This window comes from Seriola aureovittata, chromosome 17, assembly GCF_021018895.1.
Source record: "Seriola aureovittata isolate HTS-2021-v1 ecotype China chromosome 17, ASM2101889v1, whole genome shotgun sequence".
NCBI classification, from domain to species: domain Eukaryota; kingdom Metazoa; phylum Chordata; class Actinopteri; order Carangiformes; family Carangidae; genus Seriola; species Seriola aureovittata.
The window spans coordinates 11,939,937-11,959,059 of record NC_079380.1 but is presented as its reverse complement, the minus strand read 5'-3'; the positions used below and the strand labels follow the sequence as shown (position 1 = coordinate 11,959,059).

The 19,123-nt window shown below is 42.2% G+C and overlaps 1 protein-coding gene across 5 annotated transcripts in view; it reads left to right on the top strand.

The window, feature by feature from the left end:
- The first annotated feature begins 844 nt into the window (after nucleotides 1–844).
- The window catches only part of arhgap44a (Rho GTPase activating protein 44a), a 28,155-nt gene continuing 9,876 nt past the window's right edge, over nucleotides 845–19,123 (top strand). For 3 of the 5 annotated variants that reach the window (XM_056401608.1, XM_056401610.1, XM_056401609.1), the window contains exons 1-16: nucleotides 845–1,186; nucleotides 11,715–11,754; nucleotides 12,477–12,596; nucleotides 12,737–12,813; nucleotides 13,016–13,127; nucleotides 13,340–13,416; nucleotides 13,528–13,642; nucleotides 13,833–13,901; nucleotides 14,116–14,197; nucleotides 14,632–14,759; nucleotides 15,992–16,103; nucleotides 16,589–16,670; nucleotides 16,880–16,960; nucleotides 17,542–17,655; nucleotides 17,767–17,858; nucleotides 18,279–18,462. In XM_056401608.1, the coding sequence (XP_056257583.1) occupies nucleotides 1,134–1,186; nucleotides 11,715–11,754; nucleotides 12,477–12,596; nucleotides 12,737–12,813; nucleotides 13,016–13,127; nucleotides 13,340–13,416; nucleotides 13,528–13,642; nucleotides 13,833–13,901; nucleotides 14,116–14,197; nucleotides 14,632–14,759; nucleotides 15,992–16,103; nucleotides 16,589–16,670; nucleotides 16,880–16,960; nucleotides 17,542–17,655; nucleotides 17,767–17,858; nucleotides 18,279–18,462 (1,538 nt within the window). In that variant the 5' untranslated portion in view covers nucleotides 845–1,133. The remainder of the gene's footprint in view (nucleotides 1,187–11,714; nucleotides 11,755–12,476; nucleotides 12,597–12,736; nucleotides 12,814–13,015; nucleotides 13,128–13,339; nucleotides 13,417–13,527; nucleotides 13,643–13,832; nucleotides 13,902–14,115; nucleotides 14,198–14,631; nucleotides 14,760–15,991; nucleotides 16,104–16,588; nucleotides 16,671–16,879; nucleotides 16,961–17,541; nucleotides 17,656–17,766; nucleotides 17,859–18,278; nucleotides 18,463–19,123) is intronic. The other 2 variants (XM_056401607.1, XM_056401611.1) reach the window with 2 other exon arrangements.

The following is a 19,123-nucleotide window of genomic DNA, read 5'->3' as shown; positions in this document are numbered from 1 at the left end:
AGTCAAAACTTATAACCCTATAATAATAATGATAATAAATATAGCTTATTTAAGGGCTTATTCATACTGCGTATATTCAACAATATGTATGCACTAGTGTAAAAATAATTATAGTTTGGATTTCAAAACAGTATTTATCATTCTTAATATAATAAACAATCAAAATATGACCATAAAAACTGTAATATTATTGCCTATTTTATTTGTTCACTAGTTTGTTTGAAATGAAGAATTAGGTTGTAGGCTACAACTTATCATGAGTTGCATTGGCACATAAAAAACACTAGATGGAGATGTTTGCCAGGCTGAACCACACCAGTGAAGGTTTTTGTGGACACCTTTGTGTTCATGGTAATGTTCTCACATTTTAACATAAAAGAAAAGCAAATAAGCGTAGTCACTTAAAACATGTAAAAAAGAAAAATGTCTCCTTATTGTAAACATATTATTTTATTTTATTAAATTTTATAATATATATTATGTATGTGTGTGTGTATATATATATATGTATATATATATATTTTTTTTTAATCTGTTATTTTATATTTTATTATAAAATAAATAAATAAAATCAAATAAATTTTCGACAGCGAAACCGTCCAGCCGTAAGCTATTTGTGTTTCCACACACACTTTCCTCAATCTATTGCTGTGGCAACCTGCTGAAATTAAGACTAATAAAATGCATTTCCAAGACACATTAACATCATTAACACATATTAGAATATACGACTGTTTGATCAGGTCTAATAGTCCTCTGGGACCCGGCAAGATTGGATTTTTTTATTGAGGACCAGCCTTGATTTACTACATTTCCCACACTGCATTGCTGCGCAGCCGCTACTTGTCACTGCTGTCGCTCTCTGCCTGTGAGTGCCAGCGGTGAATTGGTCTAGCATCCCTGCGCAGGCAATGGGGCGAACGCAGATGTAAAAAATATATATATCATTAGAAAATTTAAAAAAGAAAACTTACTGTGATCGTGGAAGTTTTCGGCGCTGGCAGCTTGCGATGAGGGAAGGAAAATACGACAGCCTGGATTTTGTTTTGCGCCGCTGTGGAGTACGGAGCGTTATATTGAGAGAAATAATGCGGAATATTTCCTCCTGTAGGTGTTAACGCAGAAAATACAAGATGAAGAAGCAGTTCAATCGGATGCGACAGCTCGCCAACCAAACGGTGGGAAGGTAAGCAAACCCTCTCCGTGCACTATTCTCATCGGGCCATGTCAAAGGGAAGAGAAACCCCCCTGTTTGGCCCCGATTGGATGTGAATCATATTCATGCATATATGATTCATGTTATGTTGTTATGCTTGATATATGGAATAGACAATGGTCAGTGCAGTCGGGCATATTCAATGGAACAATAGAATACCCCATGTTCAGAACGCCTTTAGTGCCCCTATGCGTAATGTCCATTGGAAGAAGCTACCGCATAGGCAGCGTGTAGGCGCATTGCCCCAGTACAACCTGCCCACGGAGATACATTAAATATAGACAATCGCAGTATCACAGACCGTCACACAGAGATCACCTCCTCTTTAAGATAAGGTATCACCCCGGGAGTGTGAAAGAAATGCTATAGGGAGGTGATGTTGTGATTACATTTACCTCCTGTCACCAAACCTGTCAATAGGTGAGCGTGATGCAGACGGATGCGGTGTGGGCTGAGACGTGAGGGAAAATGGAAAAAGGCGCAATGTTTTCATTACGCAGTAATCTCAGCTGTGAGGAGGGAAGCACCTCCTAGGCGTGGGTTATCAAGTCCGTGAATTCCTGAAGGTCGTAATCCGCATCTGGTATTTATCTAACATACTTTTTGTTTGAATCATTTAATTAAATTTTTATTCTTTTGAGGAGAATACCCCTATCATGCCACTACAGTCCCTAAAATCCAATAAACTGAGTAAATAACAGGTTTATGTGGAAGACAAACCTCCAGCCCTTCTTCTTCCATTCCTCTCCTCAGTCTTCTATGTCCTGGACTTGCACTGCATCTAGGTGGTTCTGCAATCCCTTCCCACCTTCAGGAATAGATGCTTTGTGACCTTTTACTCGGGTCCTATGGGTTTATCACACCCCCCACCCCACCCTGTTCATTCACCTCACAGGGAGGCCGAGCAGCTTGATCCAGCAGCACCGGGCCAGAAGGTGTTCTCTGCTCAGCACCAGGGGATTGGGACCAGGAGGTGTGGGTCATTATTATTACAAGGCAGTGTGAGTGGTATGCACTCAGAAGAGAAAGGGGGGGGGGGGGGGGGGGGGGGGGGGGGGGGGCGACACCTTGCAGGCTCTGTTTGTGCTATCATTTTCAGTTACCCCTTGGTTCAAGCTGCTTTTTCTAGCTCCTGTCTTTTTATAATCATTTCTGTGTGACTCATTAGAGTGTGTGTGTGTGTGGGTGTGATACTGGATATGTGTGTAGGCAAACAGGTTGTGGGCCTTCTTATAAGCAGAGCAGTTCGTTCTTGTAAGTGTGCACAGTCTTATTTGAATGCACTCCCCAAATGTACTTCATGCCCGTGCTGTTGAGAGGATAATATTCTTCTCATATTCTGCTGTTTTGTGCAGCTGTCTGTCTAAGAGTAGCAGCAGCAACCCGCTGAGGTGGTACCACAGAGCCATCATGAGCAACAGTATCCTCCCTGAACAGTCTTAGCAGCCCCCCTACTAATGGTACCTACTGTTCACAGCCAGGACGGCCATTCTCAAAACCCTCAACTCAAAGCATTATCAGAAATTCTCAGCTATACAGCACCCGTTACTTCAATGCCAAGGGGAGCCGCTGTGAAAGACATTTGATTTGCGCTTTAGATCAGAGCATGAAGTTACAGGTTTGACCCTGTGGTGACCTTGAGCAGTGTCAAACATTGGCTGTGTAATCCAGGGATAGATGGCAAGAAAGGAAAGGCCAAAGCTGTACCATCTCTAGCAGCTATAGGCCAGTTATATTACAATGAAGAAAGACCACATGAAGCTTTTATTGTGATTGAAGCTAACACTTATTGGTCTTGATCAGAACTGTTTTCATGTTGCTAGAATAAATAATAATATGGATGAGGTCTAGGTCTGTGTTCCGTAAAAGGTCAGCATGCTGTCCTTGTTTATTGACATCTTGTCTTCACCGTCTCCCCCATTGATCGTTCGAAGGAGTCAAAAGAGGTGTTGGCGCACCCTAACCATTGAAGGGTAATGATGTCCCACGATAGCACCACCCAAGAAGGAGAAATGTGCAAGGGCGTACATATATTATGTAGTATGCTATCCCGATTGCTGAACACATCCCGTAGAGGTAGTGTGTAACTGTGCTATGCTGACTGAAGTGGAGATGCTTTGGGTTGAAACTCGAACTGTCTTTACATTGTATTTCCACTGATTTGCCAAATGAGCTGAATTGCAAAGGCTCCTTGTAGCTGTATGACTGTTACCCTGCAAAGTTGGGAGTAAATTGGCATTACAGGAAAAAGTGTAATAAGGAATGACTTTCACCGATCACAGTTACAGTATGCTCCATTTTGTACACACTGACGCTTCAGCTTTACTATTCTGCTGACTCGAGCGTCACCAGTCTTCAGAGTGGAACGGGGTTACTTCGTTGGTTTGACCTTCCTGAACCTCAGGAGTCTCTGTGGAGCCGTTAATAGCGCTGACCAATCCTCAGTCGCTTCTTACCAACTCAACAGATCCAGAAGAAGTACAGTAGATGGCCGTGTTGGAAATTTTATGACTGTGGTATCAAGAATGTTTGAGTGGGTGGATGTGTGTGTTAGCGGGACTGTGTGTTCATTTAGAGATAATGAGCAAGCTGTTATAAATGCAGACTTTTAATCTACTCATCTGTTTCTGGCATGGTGTTATCATGTCTGAAATACTGAGTCTTTCTGCAGTGCTGCAAGTCCTGTATGTGTCTTATATGTGATGGAGATTGAAGGTCTTCTTTCAGTGGGGGGTTGGCGATCAGGTGTGCTGTGTCAGCATCCCTCTGGCTCTCCAAGGCTGCTGCTGCTGCTGCTGCTGCTGCCTGGGTGAGATCCATGTCATGTGATTGCCAGCTTGACCAATCACCTCTGTGTAGCCAGACTCCATACTGGAGGATGTGCAGCCATGCATACTCTATGGCTTAAAGAAAGGTCTTGTGGTACAGTGGGAGAGACAACAGGGTGTCACAGCTCTGAGAGGTGGAGGAAATTATCCTTGAATGTGTGTTTGATTTCATTTTGTTATGTTTTCGTTAACTTACAGCCAGCCATCATTTTTGGTAGATCAGCCGAGATAAACCTTTTCCATGATGTTAACATACATGCCGAAGAAGCCAGGAAAAGATTACTTTCGTTCAGTATGCTCCCACCCTCCATTTCTCTTGACCTATTTCTCTATTCCCAACTCACTACCCTATCTAGGTCTAGGACAGCCTGGTAAAAGATACAATGATACAAGTCTGTGAGGAAACATTGTGCCATGCAATAAGTGAATTTTACAAATGAAAGAAATGAAATGAAATGTTATACTTCCAAACGGCACCACTGTTTCTATCCCTAACCTCCTATCAAATACCCCCCCCCCACACACACACACACACAGACACACACAAACACAAAACCAACCCACCTATCTTTGCACTCTGCATCACTCACCTGTATGATGTTAACCAATACCACTAGTGCATGGTCATAGCATTCTCCCTTCTCATGCCTTTAGGGTAGGCTTTAGCTCACCAATCCACAATGCAATTATGAGAAAATGGCAGCCATTTGTGGGCTGGCAGATAAGTTGTAGACGTTTTCTCGTTCCCGCACTGTCTCACTCTTACTCTCTTTCTCTTTCTCTTCCTCCTGACAGTGTGACGCAGTAGGTGAATGCATTACCGATGAGCTTGCATGCTGCCCTCTCGTACAATTTCAGCAAGAAAAGAACATAGAGTGTCCATGGAGAGAATTTTATCAGGAGACTAGGAAGGACATTGGGCAAACACTGAAATGTGTCTGTGCATGTTTGAATGTACTTAATTGACAGGTTTGCATATTAATGTGTCATCAGTTTGATTACTCGTAGTCTTCCTGTTCTTTGATACTGACAAACAGGCCAGAGAAGGGAAGATTATGCATGAACATATTAATCTTGTAAACAAGTTCCTGTTAGCATAAAGAATAAAAAACTGGTCTTGCCTGTTTTCACATTATGCGCAGCTTTAGCACGTGTGCACCGCTTGGCAACATTGTGGACTCTAAAAGACCATACGGTAGCTGACAGGTAACATGAGATGTAGGAGGCAAACCCTGTTGCATGCCAATGCAGCATCTCTTCCTATCCTCCCTCTCTCTTCCACCTCCTCCACCTCACCGGCTTGATTCACTGGCTTGGCAGATGAGGACAACGCTGTGAAGATCTCCGAGCGAGTTGTCTTCACAGGGCATTTGATTCACTGCTCCTCTGGGTTCACTTTTGTATAGTTTCCGGCTGATCACATTGTTAAATGTTGACTGGAATGTACACTCTCAGCATATTATTTAATGACAAGAGTTGTAGCCATCAGCAATCAGAGATGAGTCATTACGCATGTTATAGATTGTGCACTTTTATTTAAAGCAAACGCTACTGCTGTAATTGTATAGTGCCTTTCAGTGCTAGTAGCAGCAATCCGTGTTGATAACCCTCCCATAACCCCATCAGTGCCTCTCAGAGACAGCATACTACAGGGTAGAGTTAGTGATAAAGAGCCTTTGTCAAGGGACCTTTTTGGCCATCAAAAGAGAGATGATGTAATAACGGACAGAAGCGCTGTTTCTCCCTTTCCATGTCGCTGATTCCCTCAAAAGACTAACCTCTTAAAGAGCCACTGCATTGTGCATGTGTGCAAAAACGCACACAGTATGTAAGAGACAACATGGCACACAAACAGCTGGATCTCAACAAACTCAAACTCTCCTTTGATATTTCTTTTTGTCCTTATCGACCTGGTGCACATTAAAGTGGGTTCAATCACGCCGACGATGTGTCACGGGTGTCAGGGCTGACGCACTCTGTTGCTCACGATCTCATCTCCAACAGGAAGTGACCCCGGGGCCTGACTGAAATGCAGAACATCAATCAGATGTAATTCAAGCTGCGAGACATTCAGGAACAAGACGGAGTTTGATGAGGTCTTAATATATTACTTAAAGATACTAAGCCTGGCTTTTGACAAATAACTTTTAAAATATTAGTCTTGAAATAAAATAATATCACACTCCTCTTGTTCAAATTTTTACCAGGTTAAAATTATGAATATTAGATTGTATTGTTTTTGCAATAAACTGTTTGAACTGATTATGGTAATACGCTCTCTCCTGTGGTAGATCTTTTTTCTCCATGAGAAGAAACATTTTTATCCAGTTAAGATCAGTGTTGTGTAAAAACATTCAGAAAACAATTACTGATTTTCTCACATAGTGTTCAGCTCACTGCTAATAAGAATGATATACTGAATATTTTGTGGGGTACAGACCAAGGCCTAGCTACTATACATACACTTGTCTGCTGTATACAATAATAAACAGACATAAATGAGGGTAGCCAGAGTAGAGTGGCATTGTTGTCAGAAATAACTATGTTTTTCTAGGGAGACAGGTTACTCCCTATCAACATGCCCACTTCCTTCCATTCAGGAATGCCAATAGGCTCAAAACAGGAAGCACTAATCCACTAATGACAATTTGCTGTTTACCTCTCATCGCCTTTACTAGAGCTTCTCATTTTTCATGTAAGATTTAGTTTGCTCTTTAATTATAAAAGATGATTCTCCATCACTCTTTTCTATACAGTGGATGTAAAATCTTTCATTTGCTTTGGTTGCCTGGAAACGCTCATTTCGTATTAGCCGTTTCATCACATTCGTTTGGCTTTGCCAACCCACGTGAAAATGGCGGAGAGAAAGATTTTAGAACTAACAAAGAATGACGGCTTGTGAGGGTGTTTTCATGCATGTCCTGGATGGAAATAGAGCACAGTATTGATACTCATTGCCTCGGTTTAAGTTCTTTGTCTACTTGATGCTCTGTTCTGGACATGTCACGTTGTTTCAGTGTGTGTGTGTGTGTGTGCTCGGGCAGATGGCAAGTGTAAAAACACAGTGAAGTCACAGAGAGAGCAGAGTGCCTCTTGTGGAGATTATTCACCATAAATAAAGTTATTAGATATAACTCACTGCTTGTGTTTCCAGTGAAACGCTGCTGAATGCTGCAGGCCCTCTCTCGTTCACTCCCTCTCTGGACATGTGTGTATTCGGGTGCTTGTGCGCGTGTGTGTGTGTGTGCGCACACTCCTCTCACAGTTATTCTTGCATACTTAACAGAACTGTGACCTAGTTTGCTGGACAACTACAGTAAGTGGGTTTTTCTGTTTTAGTAACCTTGTATCCCATCAGCCCTCCGTCTTGTCATTTGGGAGGAAACCGAGTGGGCCTCTAGATGCATTGCCCTGCAAAGGTCTGAAGAAAAAAAAAAAAAAACATTAATTCGAGAAATATTCAGAGCATCTCTAGCATGAACACTGCTGTGTAAGGTTTTTTTTTGTGTGTGTGTTTCTGTGACTGTGTGTGTGTGGTTGACTGTGGATCTCATGCCAGCGCTCCAGGCCGTGTGGTACCCTGCTGAGGCCCAAGGCCACCATTCTGCTCCAGTACCCTCCCCTATAGCAGCACAGGGCCTAGCATTTAGCACAGCTCTACCAGGGCTCAGAGGAAGCACTTTTGTTAGCAAGGCTAGCTGTGTGAGCAAACCAGAGCATGACCACTGTTGTTTTGTTTGTTTTGTTTTTTGTTCAGTCAGATCTCAGATGAACCTGTAGACTGAAAGCTCTACAGCAGACAGTTGACTAGCTACCAAATATGTTCAAGACAGCGGATGTTATTTTCTTCATATTTTGATTATGTCGACATGTATTATTCATGCTTTTATAAACCATGCACAGTGCTGGGGGGCTGAACATGCGGCCATCCAACATTACCATATATCTCAAGATAGAAATATTTATTATATAAGACACATTTGTGTGGAATGTGCAGCTGAAATGGTCAGTTGGGTATTTGGTAAACATTTCACTCCAAACTTTATGGAATTACAATGACTTGGAATATCTAAGATCCCTGGGAAAATATGCGCAGGAAAATCGCATCTCTCTTTGGCCAGCTGTAAATACACGAGCCCAGATGTCCTCAACAGATTCAGGCCCTTCTTATCAGCACTTTGTTAATGTTGCCACCAGAGGTGTAGAGGGAGTTATTCAAAGTCTGACAGTTGATTGCTCTGTTTAAATATTGTCTCATCTAATTCATCTTCCTGAAATCTCTGCGGTCGACCATGTTTACATTGCGCTGATTTGTAGATCTTGTCACTGATGTATCATCGGAACAAACAGGGGTTTTTTTAAATTATTTTGTATTTGTTGCCCTGAAAGCTTATGATACATTTCAGCATTTTGACTTTAGTTCGTTCATCTGTGTGTTTATAAATGTGTGTGTGTGTGTGTGTGTGTGTGTGTGTGTGTGTGTGTGTGTGTCAGTACGTGCTTGTTTGTATTGAGTCATCAGCAGCTCCAGGTAAAGGAATGCCTGCAAAGTGGCAGATGGTTGGCATAAACCTGGCAAAGTCTTCTTCCCCCTCCGTGAGCACACCGCCCACACGGCTGCCAACTCTCCCACGTGTTTACTTTCCTCCCAGGACTCATTCTGCACATTATTTGCTTAGAGGAATTTCTCTCTCATCACCTCCAAAAATCTCCTTCAAGTTAACTTTACATCAGGTTCTACAGGGCCAAGCAATAACCTCTGTGTTCCAGCCTGACCGATGCTATTTAGTCTCTGTCTTCACAGGCCGGCGATGTATGATATTGCTTTCCTAAGAGGAAATACCAATGTCTGAAAACAAACAAGCTCAAAGAACAAGACCCTCTGCTGCCTTTGAAGATAGGCTACAATCTGTTTGATGTCTAGGTCATAATGACCACATCAGTTGAGAGTGAGAGTAGTAGATGCCTGTGTGTTAAATGTTCATCAGCTTGTTTTCAACATGAAATGCAGTTTACTTAATGTGTTCTTTACCAACCTCTACTCTCGGAGTGCACGTTACCTCAAGCCCACCCTCACTCAAACATACATTGGAGACACACAGAAAGAGTGGTAGGAATAGGATCATCCCACGCTATTAAAACTTTCTAGCACGTGCAGCTGTCGTAATCTCAATAAAGCATGTTGGCTTTAGCTTTTCAGCAGAGCTCCCGACACAGACAGCCAGGCCAGAGAGCCTCACGGGTTGTTCATCTATCTCTGCCATCAACATCACAGACAGAGTGGCTTCTCCACATTCCCTGTCTCTGCCGGAGCTCCTGTCCCATCTGTTCTGTCCTGTTGGGCCCTTCTTAGGGTCCCTCCGCTGCCAGCGTCCCCCAAGGGACACCTCAACCAGCCAATCTGAGGCCATGATAGACAGTGACAAGCTCACAGCTGCATTGCAGACCTCCAGGCTACACACTCAGCATGAAATACATGTGACAGTCCTGTTTGCAACATCTTTCATATAGAACATGGGAGTTTTTAGAGATTTTTAGAGGCTGTTGGGAGTGTTGCAACAGAACTGAGCCAAACTTTACTGCACTGCTTGGGTTATTTTTGTCCCCCTTTGTCATGTAATCAGCAATCTGCGATCACACTTATCCTCACAAATCATGCCAGAAATCTCTCACTCCAGTGTCATTCTCTTTCTCTCTCTCCCTCTCTCTCTCTCTTTCTCTCTGAGGCATGCACACACACACACACATTTCCTGTATTTTCCTCCTAGCTCAGTGGGCAGAGCAGTTTTCCAAGAGGCTGGCTGTGATTAGATCCATTGGTACATGGTTTGACCCAGTTCCCATGGCTCCATGCTCATATCTTGGCACTGAGGGCAGGGATGCTAATAACTGACATCATTAAAGCTCAGCTTTCTGTTGTTGGCAACAATGTATGGAATATGTGTACACAACTTCATGTCAACGTTAACCAGACCCATGTCTGTATCCTCTCTGCATTTTCTCCAACATGGTGGCACTGGATAGTGTATTTAACAGATGTGGTGACAAGGCGTCTTACATGAAAAGAGCATTTTAGTTATGTGCCGCTGATGTATTTTTGTCTGGCTGGTGAATAATAGAACAAACCAAGGTCTTTTCCATTCTCTTAGTCAATGGAGAGATACATTCAGATATTGTTTTTAAATAAATGATGCAAAAAACGCTATTATTCGCAATTGGCGTTGGCATAGTTAGGGCACAATAGCAGGAAGAGGTTGTGCAGACAGGAAGGGGAAGTGCTGAGAGAGTATATGCACCACTGGGTGGCTGCTGGGGGTCTGCAGGTCTGGTTTTAACTCTTTTCAAGAGGTCAGACCGTCTGCTCAATCGCTCCCTGCCCTGTCAGACTATAGCTCCTTTTTCTAAGCAGGAAGTACATGTTATCCTCCGTTCTGATTAGGTACCTCTTAATAGGTCCTGGATTGTTGTTGTGTGTTATATGTGTAGGCATCCAAATATGTTCATAAAACAATTTCTGGAAAACAGCCAAAAATTCACTTGTATTATATGCAGTCCAGAGAGACAATTTTCCTACTTCATCTTTTCTTGCAGGATTCTCAAAGCTGTTAGTCGAGCTCTTTTGTGGTTTCTCCTCCAGCAAAGAAAAAGGACTAAAATCTTTGACTATAAGCTCTATGAACTGAGCTGACACCATATTTCTATGATACACAGTGGTTTGCTCTTTTGTGAGCTTATGGCTCAATCGCAACTCTGCATGAGTAGTTTTATCTGCTTCATCGGCAGTGCAACTCTGCCCTTTCCGTCAGACTTTGGCTAAGTCCCCAGTCTGCTGGATTCACAGTGGGATGCAATGCTCCTCAGTGGGAACTGGCATATTTGAATCAGTGGCCTTTGCTCACTGCTGTCCTTCTAGTTTCACTCATGTTTGTGCCGGAGCTCTCCAGGGGGTTTACAGCATGAATAGTTAGCCAGATAATTAACATGTTGTTCTTATGTATCATCTAAGATCAAGACTTATCAAGACAGCCATACAAACACATGCACTCACATACACACACTCACACACACGCTCCAAAGGGACAGGTGCACAGATGTGGTCCGCCCATTTTGGAGCTGTGCCACTCTGATGATTTACAACAACTCAGCGAATGAGACCTTTACACCCAGTGCAAAACAGCTGGGTCCTTATTTCACAACTGAGAAACATTTTGGCAAAGACTCACCATTATGAAATACATTTGGGTGCATGAGAGTGAAATAAAATAAAAACGTCATCATGAACTAATAAAAAGTGTTTCATTATATGAGATGTAATTTCTTCATGTGTTCTTCAGAATATTTCACTTTTCCCACATATTAGTAACCAGAATAGTAACCAATAGGACATGGTTTTTTTTACGTCTATAGGGAGGAATGTACTTTCAGAAATCTGTGATATTGAGCCTCACAGGCTGTGTAGCTTGTTATGTGACCTCAAAGAGGATATATTAACAAATTCAATCCCTGTGACAGTTTTTGTTTTTCCTGACCTTATCAATACTCAGAGCTGCATGAAGTTCAATACAGAAACATATGTATGAATTATTTCTTATTTGCAGTTTACAAAGTTTATTGAATGTTGTCTCGTCCTCTGGATTCTCTAACACTGTTTCACACTGTTTACTTTACAGGGCAGAAAAAACAGAAGTGTTGAGCGAGGACCTTCTACAGGTAAGAGCTGTGTGTGTGTGTGTGTGTGTGTGCGTGCGTGTGTATGTCTGTGTGTGTGTGTGTGTGTGAACCAGGTGTTTGATTAACTGATGGTCTGTTAGTGCTTTCGTTCTTCATGCTATTTTTTTTTTAACAGGTGGAAATAATGTGATTATGATGGCTGTGTTTAACTGTGAAGGAAACTTGCGACTTTCAGTGGTTTCATATGTCTGTATGCAGCTCAAAAAAAGTGATTCTTCCTCCTATATTGTCTCATTTGAACTATATTCAGAGGCGGGGAGAGGTGTTCTCCAGTATTAAACTAGGAAAAAGCAAACATTCAGAAAAATTAAACAGGTTTTTATATCAAAACAAGCTTTTCTTCTTCTTTCCTATTGCTCATCTCACAGCCTGTAATGGCTGTAGTTACCCTGCGCTGCAACTATTTATTATTTAAACTTAAAATAGTTTATTTTGGGTCGCCAACATTGGGAAAAAAATGGTATTATATAATTATAATTATATTATATTATATCTCCAGGAGTACAACCTCTGTGCATGTACATAACTTCTGTTGTATGTCAAAGGTGGAGATTTATGATGCTGCATGACAGGTGACAGATGTGTTGTTGAACAGTGCTGTGTCTGTGGTAGTACATGGGGTGTACCAATTCGGTTTTTTCGTGTGTGTGTGTGTGTGTGTGTGTGTGTGTGTGTGCATGTGCATGTGTGCGCTCTTGCAGGTGGAGAAGCGTCTGGATCTGGTCAAGCAGGTGACACACAGCACTCACAAGAAGCTGACTGCCTGCCTGCAGGGTCAGCAGGGAACTGATGTGGAGAAGAGATCTGTCAAGTCACCTTCTGTGAGTACCTGTATTCGTCATACACTGACAACTAATGCAAATAGATGGGATGTGATGTGCAGTAATGCAACATAACTTTACTCATAGTCTTTTACAGCCCTCACAGAAGCTCTAGTAATGTTATTTTTCTGTACTATCAGAAAAAACTACCGCTCACAATCCTGGCACAGTGTATGGTAGAAGGGGCTGCAGTGTTGGGAGATGACTCTCTCCTGGGGTAAGTCACTGTAGTTAACAAGCCTGTGCTCACACTCCCTCACTTACACACACACACACACACACACACACACACACGTGCACACAGAGTCATCTTTAATTATTGATTTGGCTATTGAATTCCTCTCTGTCCTCATTACCCTTGTCTGCATTTTAATTGTATTTGATTGCCTCTGACTTTGTGTTGGGCTGTCACCAAACAGGAAGATGCTGAAGCTGTGTGGGGAGACGGAAGAGAAGTTGGCGCAGGAGCTCATCCAGTTTGAGTTCCAGATAGAGAGAGATGTGGTGGAGCCTCTCTATGTGCTTGCTGAGGTGAGGTTCACTGGTGTTACTTAATGCACCAATTAAGACATAACACCTTCCTGATATAACTGAATTACAGAGCTGCTCTCTGTCACTTTTTTTTTATTTCCACCATTATTAACACAAAATTACAAGCAGAATATGGTCTTCATTTACATAAAGAGGCTGCACTCTAATTCCCTGAGCTCTCTGTAATCCTCTACTCAATTTTCTTCTTGTAGGTGGACATTCCCAACATCCAGAAACAGAGGAAGCACTTAGCTAAACTTGTCTTGGACATGGACTCCGCACGGACAAGGTAAAAGACCTCCCCTTGTTCATTTATTTTTAAAATAAAGACTCAGGCTTTATCTCCATCTATGCTGGAAGCATGGCATATCCAATGCAGTGCCCTTTTTATTGCCCATAGATATCAGCAGTCAGCCAAGTCATCCAGTCACCCGAGCACTCTGCAGCCTGGCGCCAAGTCCGAGTCCCTCAGAGAGGAGATGGAAGAGTCAGCCAATCGGATGGAGATTTGTAGGGTGAGTCACCACTCAGAGCCATTTGGATAGTCTTCTCTCCTCTAGCTCCTTTGTCATCCATTTGATTTATAACGCCCCTGCATGTATCATAAACAAATGGACCACATTGGCAGGTGGATATTACAATTACATGTAGGACTTTAGTGAGGTCATTTCTTAAAAGGTGCTCGCTCTCTGCTTTCTGTTTCAGGATCAGTTGTCAGCAGATATGTACAATTTTGTGGCCAAAGAAATCGACTATGCAAATTACTTCCAGACAGTAAGTATATTACATCATTAAAGTTGTGAACCGGGTGGGAAAATACATCATACTGCATTTTTGCACAGTATCTGAAATAGTAATTTCCCATATTAGCTCAGATTACATCAAATGTTGTGGGTGGTCTAAAAGCATAACTTGCATTATATTGTATCCCACACACTTGTCATGGATTGTTTGATATAATCTCTTCTCCTGCTGTCGCCCTCTGTAGCTGATAGAAACACAGGCAGAATATCACAGGAAGTCATTAGAGATTCTTCACAGTGTCCTGCCCCAGATTAAAGCTCACCAAGGTGAGTCATGCACTGTGTGTGTGTGTGTGTGTGTGTGTGTGTGTGTGTGTGTGTGTAGAGAGAGAAAAGATCTGCTCCATTTCTGCACCTGAAGAAAATCAAGATGAGAAGTAATGAAGTTAATAGCCCTGACGTGTCACATTAACAATCTCATTAACCTCTAATTATCCATCTTCATATTTTAGATATTGCTAGTTTACACATGCAAAAACCAAACAGAGGGCTTTAATAACACACTCTCCTGATAAACACCAGAGGATATATAATGTTGAAATCTTTACCTTGAAAGGGCTCAGTTCCTGAATTTTGTCAATAACGGTTCTCACTAATAGTGTCCCCAAACTTTATACAGTCTTTGGCGTTAAGTCATCCAACTGCAGTGCTTAGGCTTGTTTATGTCTGTGTGCCATTCAAGCTGCTGTTTTGTGTTGCAGAGGCGTGGGTGGAGAAGCCGTCGTTTGGCAAGTCTCTGGAGGAACACCTGAATATTAGTGGGAGAGAGATTGCCTTCCCCATCGAGGCCTGTGTCACTATGCTGTTAGAGTGTGGCATGCAAGAGGAGGTAGGGGGCAACACAAACACACACACACACACACATGGATATACACATCATGTAGGCATTTTACATGTAGGCAAATATGCATGTTTTTGTTGTATTGTTTTGTGCATGAGTCTGTTACACACACCTGATTCCTCACAATGAAACTCTGGTTTGTCATCAGTCTCTCTATTTGATATGATAACTTTGAAACCAATCACACTTGCACACGGCCATGCATACATGCAGGCAAGTGTATGTGTGTACACATACATACTCAAATCAAAATGCATTCCATAACTGTGCCAAAGTCAATTAAAAAACACCATGTTCATTTCATGTCATTAGTAAAATTAACAAAATTGAATAACTGTCGTAAAGAAGAAGAAAGCTGCTGGTTCCTCCAATATTCAGAAAATAGTTAAAACCTGATTTTATCTTATCTTGTCAGACTGAAAAGACTCTTACAGCTTAGACTGGACAAAATGTAATTATATTGTGGAAATAGAAAGAGGACAAGTAGCAACATCTTTGGAACAGGAAGGAATACAGTGCGATTTTAATTCTGAGAAATATAAGCACTAACAGTGCAATGGCTGTGAGACTGGGGTAGGGCTGCACAATATATTGAAATATAATCAAAATCACAATATGGCCAAGTGCCATATCCAAATCGCAGGAGCTGCAATTAAATGGTAAATATGGTGAAAAATGTCACAACACTATTGTGCATTGTTAGCACCATAAGCGTTATGGTGCTACATAGATGCCCCGGCCTACTAATCATATTCTCCACATGTAAAGGAACATGTTTGTTTGGTACAAGACCCAACGAAAATCACATCATTATCTTTTTAAAAACATTTCTGTGAAAATGAAATGCAAAGACGGCCATTCCACTGTAATCGCATATTGCAATGTCTTCCACAATAATCGCAATATGATTTTTTTTGGCATGTCTTGCGGCCCGGGACTGACGATGGTCATATATGTTTGTGGCAGTTAGACCAATTGAAATGCTTTGATACGCTTTGAAAACTGGTTGACAGTAATTAAGTGTAAGTATAGCCTTCATGTTCTGTAGTTAATGGACTCTAAACATGCAAAAGCTCCAGTACCAACCTGTGTTATTTATCATCTACCAATGTCAAGTGCATAACAATAGAGGCTTATTGCTTTTGTACAGCATTTCTGCACAGGTCATGTTAGATCTTATAATTACACATGATTATGTGTTTCCTGTGTGTGGGCTGCAGGGCCTCTTCAGAGTGGCTCCGTCAGCCTCCAAGCTGAAGAAGCTGAAAGCCTCCCTGGACTGTGGAGTTCTGGATGTGCAGGAGTACTCCTCCGACCCGCACGCCATCGCAGGTGAACTACGCCCACACAAATGCTTTGTTCAGAGCCCATTTCCATAACAACAACCCCTACACTCTGTCAATGTAAGTCAGGGGGGAAAAAACAGTATAATATCTCTATGTAAATAGCAATGATTATTACTCAACGTCTGCAATGTTTTATTATGAGGTGGAAAGTTCGATTGTACCATACGAAAGTTTTTGGATTGATTTTGTACATGAGCGTAACGGTGACTAAAGAGTCTTCATCCGCCCTGCCCTCAGCGCTGTTGTCCTGAAGGCTTTCTGATGTGATACTGCTGTCCCCTTCACACATTAGCTTGCAATCTGTGTTGAGCAATCTCAATCTGGCGGCTGCAGTTGCTCCAAGGGCCTGGCTACAGGGGAGTAGAGATACAGGGCATGGCCTCACCAGTACTCTGAAGAGAGAAAACAACCCTCCACTCCTCTCCAGAAGCTGACCAGTGTTTACGCTCTCGCTGTTGTTCTCACCCACAGGCGCTCTGAAATCATACCTCCGTGAGCTCCCCGAGCCATTGATGACCACTGAACTATATGATGAATGGATTCAGGCCTCCAAGTGAGTTTTTTCTTTTTTTTATTATTATTATTATTATTATTAAAAGCATTTTCTTGAAGTATGCCACTGGGCATGATGGAAAAAACAGAAAATAGTCCAAAGTCTTTATACAGAGGGCCTAAACTGCCAAAATGAAAAATGGTGACATTTATTTGGAAGTGGAGCAACCCTAAACCATAATGATATATATATTTTTTTTATTTCCTCAGCATTCAAGATATGGACAAGAGACTACAAGCACTAATGGCAGCATGTGAAAAACTCCCCACAGACAACTTGAACAATTTCAGGTCAGTTGCTTTCCCTGATTTTCTATCGAGTTATTTGTAAATGCCCCCCCGTGGCCGGACTGTTATAAAAACACAGAGAAGTGACGGAAGTTGCCCTGCGGTTTCACTCCAACCTGCCCCACCTACAGGTAAGAAAAGTCACAGCAGAAGCAGGTTTGAAATGCAGATACAGTATTCATGTGTCACCAGTTGTAGGCAAAGAAATTAATGGTTGCTGCAATATTGACGCTACAGATAATGACTTTCACAGCTTATTGTCTGCAGGTTTGCAAGTTTTAAATTTGAAGCAGCTAGTAATTTCTTGGTTTCATGAACATCAATATGTCTGCAGATTTAAACTGCTGCTGCTATTACTTTCCTATATAGTAGATGGCACAGGCTGGGATGTGTCAAAATATGATGATCTAACTGACCAGCTCTGCCTTGTTCAGCATCTGCCGCCTGAAAGTTTGTGAGTCAGTTAAATATGTGAAGAAATAGCAATTAATCATTACAATTGTCAGCTCCGTGGGGTCAGCAGAAAATGAGTAAACAGGATAAAAATAGATTTTATGATGCAATCTTTCATTTGGATCCTACAGATATCTAATCAAATTCTTAGCCAAGCTGAGTGAGTATCAAGATGCAAATAAGATGACTCCTGGTAACATGGCGATCGTCCTCGGCCCTAACCTGCTCTGGACACACACTGAGCCGTATGTATTCTGAAGACAAATCGTGTGGAATTATTCTCTCCCAGTTTTATTTTTATCTCACCCTATTACATAATGTTTATACTGTGGCTCTCTCCTTTCTCTTCTCTCCAGAAACATGACAGAGATGATGACCACCCTGTCCCTACAGATTGTTGGCATCATTGAGCCCATCATCCAGCATGCTGACTGGTTCTTCCCTGGAGGTGGGGATCGCATGCTATGTATGTAACAGTGTAGTCGGGCTGAGCTATATGTACGGCATATATATCCTGTAGATTTGATCAAATTTGTTAAGACTTCTTCCAAATGGTTATTGACCGGAGAATGTCTGCTGAACATCAGTTTGAAATTTATATTTTTATTACAATTAGTTGATATAACTTTCATATACAAAATCAGAAGAAGTCTTCCAGTTATTGTGAGTTCTTTTTTTCTTTTGCTCAGCCCTATATGAATATGCAATATTCAGTTTTTAAATCAGGATTTCCTCTATTTTAGGTGACATAGCGTAATATTCCTAAACTTTCCCAGAGAAGTTGTGTGCCCTCACAACACACACACTCCTAAACAATGCTGTGACTACAACATACTGTATGCTGATGGTGTGTCTGCTTCTCCCTCAGAGATTGAATTCAACTTGACAGGCAGTTATGGCAGCCCGATCCACACCAACCACAACTCCAACTACAGTTCCATGCCCTCACCAGACATGGACCAATCTGATCGCAAGCAGCAGCACGACCAGAGCCGACGCCCACTGAGCGTCGCCACTGACAACATGATGCTGGAGTTTTACAAGAAGGATGGGTATGACGCCAAGTGCATCCTTCTGCTGCCCCCCCCCCCCCCCCCCCCCACCCACCCACCCTATTTCTCTCTTTCCACCCACGCCTCCTCTCAGGCATCTGATATTGAATTCTCATATTTGAAGAGGGCAATACTTGCACATTAAAAAGCCATTACCTAGGCGGAGTATTTACACATGCTGCAATCTGAAGTTTTCATTCCAGTGAATCAGAAGCGGTGAGGATCTTACCTTACATCTCACCTGTCGATAATTCCAGCGCATACAACTACATCCTCTATTAGATTGGATTCATCAGGAGAAGAGGGGGGCCGAAAACTAGTCTCATTTGAATACATGTGGCTGAGTTGCCTTGAGTGGCGTTGTCGCTATGGCAACATGTCTCCGATGGAGGGCTGCTGGTTACCTCTTTTTTTTTTTTTTTCTCAGGAAATATTTCTCCAGTGCTATCTCCCCATCCTCCCACACCCAGCTCCTCCTTCACAGTCTGGCTAGCACGTCACCTGGCCTGAGTCATTCATCCAGCCGGTGGAAAATCACTGGCAGAATTAGAACCGATGCCTTCAAAATACCCCCATCAAATTAAGAAAAAGCCTATCACATCCCATAACCAGTGGCCAGCGATATAGGGTGATAGAAAATAGCTGTTGTCTACTCGGAGTA